Consider the following 5,701-nt stretch of genomic DNA (forward strand, 5'->3'; position numbering starts at 1 on the left):
GCTATTGCTTTCTCAAGAATAAAGGAAATGAAGTTGTCAAAATAAAAGAATATATAGATTTTACATCTGTCCTTTGAACATTAGAGCTATTGTACTATTGTATTATTTTTATTTCAACTTATTCTGACATAACCTTTTCTTTTTAATAACAGGTTTTGTGTTTTAAGATGTATTAATATGATATTGCTTTTTGGCTGTCAAAGTTGAATGAGGAGGAGTTTTAGCTATCTTAAATAATATAAATACTATCATTCTCTTAAGAATTCTCTTTCAGGTTGTTCTTACCTTAAGAAAAATACAGAATGAAACCTGTAGAAACACTCTTTTTGAAATGGAATGTTCACAAATAACTTGTGCTAGAATGCAAATATTGTTTGATTAAGTAAAGACAAAAGTTCTGAAGATGCAGTAGATGAAAATGGATTATGTTTATTTGTCCTGCTCTGGTCCCATCTGGACTCAGATGAATTTTTATTTTTTTGTTTTTGCTAATTCTGTAATTAGAGTTGAGAAAACAAAAATTAGAAGTTATTTACTTGGAAGTAATGATAGGACTCAAAGTAGTATAGAGTCACAGGAGAAAAATCAATTTTATTAGCAACTGCTTACAAGTATTTGATTTATGTGAAATAAAATTTAATTTCACTTATCATTAGGAGTATCTTAATAAAGTCACATTCAGCATGTTTTTTCATTTTTCTAGGGAAGTCCATTTCTTAATGAGTAGCCTATAATTTCTTAAATGAAAAACACCCATTCTGGAAATGATAGTAAGTTATCAGCTGCTTATTCTTATTCTTTGAATTGACTTTTCTCTAAATTTTATGTAAAATCACATTGCTTCAGGCCGATTTTCAGCATGTTCTGGTAATGCTTTGTCTGACCACTCTGGATGCAAATACTGATAGAAGAGGAACATAAAACCAATGGATAACAGGTAGGTTATGATGAGCTGCGTGGCAATTAATGAATCACAGCAGTTCAATAAAGACTTCCCGCCAAAAAATCTAAATACCGATGTCATTACCACATTTTCTAAAAACCGAACGCTGTAGTGTAGGATTCTATGACGCCACTTCTGTCTCTTATCAATTATTTCCTCACTTGACAATTGCAGTTTCACTGCCGACCAGCAGGAGAAGTTGATGGCAGCATATAGTAGAGTGATCATGATAAGCATGAATACTGTACTCACTGGATGCAAGTTCTTTTTAGTATTGCTGGGAAGGTGAGCTCCACTTCTCCAAAATTCCAGCCATGGTGCCAGCAATGATACGGAAAATATGGTTAATAAAAAGGGCATGCTCTTCAGTTTCAGAGATGTAGTAAACAGTACCAGAGTCACTACACGTGAGGTAATCTCCAAGCAACGCCATATCATGATGCAGATGAATTCTATTGGCTGTAGCCTTATGTTAGTATTGTCGTACTTGATCTGGATGGCCAGTATATTGCAGTGAATAGCCCCATAAGTAACTGATATTAGGGAAAATGTCATCAGCAATGCTATTAAAAGTAAACATTGAAAGATTAGAAAATATTTTTCATAAGTGATAATATTTTATTTAAAATTTTTCATTTTAAGATATATCCTTTTCTTCCTACTCACTTTTTTTAGATTGAAAAATTATTCACTTTCAAGAAATAAATATTCATTAATCTTCTATAATGAGAGCTATAGCAAATATATTCATATAAAACATGTATTCCTTCTAGGAAAACAAACAATAAACACATGCATACATTTACACACACATATATACACATTCTTTTAAAGGAAAGAAAGACACAGGTGAGATTAGAGATAGATTTGATCTAATCCTGTAAGTTGTGTGATAGAACAGAAAGCAGTTAAAATTTAATTCAAAGTAAAAGACATTAGGAGGCTTTAAAAAAGGAAATCACATCATCTGATTTATCAGAAAAACAACCGTTTTTTAGAAAATCTTTGTATAAGGCAAGAGTACAAAATAGGAGACTAATGCAATAAAGACTGCGCTTTAGATGGTGATACAGGAAACAAAAATAAGTTGTGTAGTTAAAAGAAAACCTGGAAATGGAGCTAATAGGTTTTACTGACTGAAAGGATAAGAAGTACTAGAGAAGGAAAGGAATCAATAATTCAGGAATTTAGATATATATGCTTTTCAAGAATATAATGAGAAATAAATTTTCCATAATCAAAGTTACTTTTATTTCAACGGTTATCTCAGAAATTAGAGAAATAAGCACATGGAAGATTATCAAGAATAGAAAGAATCTGAAATTCTGTTAAAATAGTTGTATACTAAAATCAATTGAAAGAAACAGTGAGAATTCTTTTCAAGTATGCTTATGTCACATACCCACAAAAAATCACACTGGTTTCTTTTACATTCTCCAAACATAATGCAATTAAACCAGAAAACAAAGAAAGAGAGACTAAATAGTCATTCCTCATGTACATTAAAATAGGAAATCAAAATTCAAATTGTATTCCATTTAGAAAATGAGTTAATAACACTCCATTTATGCTTTGAAGAAAGGTAAAAATGAAACTCTAAAAGCATTAACAACCTTAACTGCATTCATGAGCAAACAGGATTGATTGAAAATAAATGACCTAAAAATCAATCTTAGTAAGTAAAATTAAAGAACATTTTAAAACCCCACAGCAGCAGGAGAAAGGAATTAACAAAGGAAAATCCCCAATATTAATGAATTCCAAAATTAATTATAGATATAAATTTGAAAACAATAGTAAGAAAAATTATAGATATTGCTAACACAGAACTTTAAGAATAACAAAGAAGCCAGCTAAAGATCACTAGGGAATATTCAATTTAAGTTTAAAAATAGTATGCATGATGTTATATAAATACAGTATCTGTTTGACTTTAAGAAAGATATTAAAATATAAAACAATTCAAACAATGAGTCAATTGTGTCAACAAAAAAATAACAAGCGTTTTAAAAAAAAAGTCTCTGCAAGTTGAGCTCATCATTTGGAGAAATTCTACTAAACTATACTTTGCTAAATTATTTAACTATACAAAAATAATAAAAAACAAGAACAAATATAATGTCTATATATTAACTTCTTCCATGAGCTTGACAGTGTTTTAAGTATCTGAAATGTATCAAACTCATATAATTCACAAGTTTATAAATAGTTATTTATATCTTTCCCACTTCAGAGATAAGAAAACTAAAAAGTTTATCAAAAATTATTTAGTTGGGATTCTCGTCAAGATGGCACTGTGAGCAGACGTTGAACTCACCTCCTCCCACAAACACAACCAGGTTACAACAATTTTAGGAAGAATGGCCCTGGATTGAAAACTGAAAACTGGATAAAAAGAACCCCCACAACAAAGGACAGTCCTGATGAAAGCAGAAGAGGCAGTAACTCTGGCCAGAGAGGAAAAAAGCCACCTTTGGGAGCAGCAGAGCTTCTCAGCTGGCCAGGCGGGAGCCAACCTAAGTTACGCAGCCCTCCCTGGAGGAGTGAGTTCCGGATGGGGGGCAATACTGCTATAACCATCCTTCGGACTCAGCCCAACTGAGAGGGAGGTCTTACTATGTGGCTTTACTGGTTATTAACAGCAGTGAGGACACCCCAGAAAAGCTATCAGCCGAAAGCCAAAAAGATCTGGATATTAAAGGGCCCACGCACAAACTCACTCATTGCAGCAACCTAAAATCACCAGAGAGAAAGCTGACTGTCCTTTGGTGAAACAAGACTCACTGGTGGGCTCTGGGGGCATCTTGGTGAGAGGAGGATCCTCTCTGGAGACTGAGACATTGGTGGGGGCTGTTGTTCTGAGCTGGTCCAGGCGTGCTGATACGGACACAGGTGGGGGCCATTGAGGTGCGTGAGGCTGTTAGCCCAGGGGTCTGCCACACCCACTAGAGCACAGATTTAATCCAGTTCAGCCAGGGCAGGCAACCTGCCCTAGGCACTGGCCCCACCTAACAGCAAGCCCTCAGGCTACTTTTCAGCCTGCATTGACTGAGTGCCTTGATCCTCTACAGGCAGGCAAGGGTGTCTGCCTCTGTAGGGCAGGGCTCATGTGAGGACCTGGTGAACTGTGGGGGGCATTGGGGCAGAGGTGGGGGCCCCTGCAGTGTGGTGGTGGGGTATGCTCTAGGATGTTGAGAAGTGTGGACGGACCAGGACTGTGCTGACAGTGTATGTGGTCCAGAGGGGGGTGAGGCTTATCAGTGGCAGAAGACTTGTGCTTCACAAATAACCATAAAAAGGATCGGCCCCACCTTCCAACGCCTGAAAAAACTGAGTGCCTCCGTGCCAAGGGCTAGACCTACTCAGCTGCACTCCTAAGACAACTGACATCAGCCTTGTTCGCCTCAGGCCTATCACAACTGTACACCCCTGAGCCTAGCAACCAGCTACACTGGGTACCAATCCAATTAAGAGGACAATTGCAATAAGAATGTGCTAATAGGTGGGACCAGGATGGCGGAGTGAGTGGTCTTCTTTGTCTCTCCCCCATCAAATCTATAACTTATTGGACATTCACCAATTAACAAAGGATATCCAGATAGCACCTCAAGATGCTTAAGAGTCTCGTACTACTATACATCAGAAGGTGGACAGACATCCCCCCGGGAGGAGGTGGAAATAGGTGAAAACTCTCCAACCCCTGACCCCCAACCCCAGGACAGCCTAGTTCCTGCAGGAGGCTCTCTTCCAGCTGACCCCCCCAGAGCATCACCACACACCAAGGGCAGGAGTATGCACTCACCAGTGGAGCGATGGTGGAAACAGGTGACAACAGCCCTACTCAAGCCCCCCACGATTACACCTAAGCCCAGGGAGAATCCCCAGGGTCCAGCACCCACCAGCAGGGAAGGCCTCAGCTGGCCATTAGCAGGGAGGCCCCGCCCAGAATCCAAAACAAAGGGAAGCTCCCGGGGGGCGGATTCCCCGGCATGGCACCAGACCGCAAGCTGCTGCCGGGCCCACAGTCTCGGGCACATGGGTCAATGCATGGGGCATCCGGACTTCCTCTGGACATGCTTGGGGACATGGTTGGAGGTCCAGCGCCTGGCTCTGCAGCCCGGGGAGACACTCCGGGGTCCCACACCCCCATGGCAGGGAAAGCCTCTGCTTGCCATTAGCTGGGAGGCCCCGCCCAGAATCCAAAACAAAGGGAAGCTCCCGTCGGGTGGATTCCCTGGCACTGCAGCAGACCGCCAGCTGATGCTGGGCACACAGTCTCCAGTGCACGGGTTGGTGCAGGGGGTGACCGGACTTCCCGTGGACGTGCTTTGGGACTGGGTGGAGCTCCAACACCTGGCTCTGTGGCCCAGGGGGACGCATCAGGGTCCCACACCCTCCCAGCAGGGAGGGCCTCTGCTTGCCATTGGCAGGTAGGCTCCGCCCAGCATTGAGAACACCAGGAAGCTCCCTAGAGCAGAATTCCCCACAAGCCAGCAGCATACAAGCCACCGCCAGGCCCATGGACTGTGGCCGTGTCCCAGACGAGGCAAGGGGCTCCCAGAGATCCCGTGAGAGTGGAGTGGGGCAGAGTGGAGCTCCGGTGAAATGGCTGCGTAGCCCAGGGGGGAACACCAGGTTCCTACAGCAGCCTCAGCGAAAGCCTCTGCACAGCACTAGTGGAGAGGTCCCGACTGGCAATCGCAAGGTGGGAAGGCCCTGGGGCAAAAGTAGCACAGGTAGGTGAGCTAACAACAGACT

General features: G+C 41.4%; 1 protein-coding gene across 1 annotated transcript; it reads right to left on the minus strand.

The window, feature by feature from the left end:
• Positions 1 to 640: 640 nt before the first annotated feature.
• LOC100064929 (XK-related protein 3-like) lies at positions 641 to 5,464 on the minus strand. Its single transcript, XM_014728857.3, is given in 2 exon segments — positions 641 to 1,506; positions 4,945 to 5,464. Coding segments are annotated over 2 exon segments (1,248 nt in total). The 3' UTR covers positions 641 to 778.
• Between the last annotated feature and the right edge of the window lie 237 nt (positions 5,465 to 5,701).

This window comes from Equus caballus, chromosome X (genome assembly GCF_041296265.1).
Source record: "Equus caballus isolate H_3958 breed thoroughbred chromosome X, TB-T2T, whole genome shotgun sequence".
NCBI classification, from domain to species: Eukaryota; Metazoa; Chordata; class Mammalia; order Perissodactyla; family Equidae; genus Equus; species Equus caballus.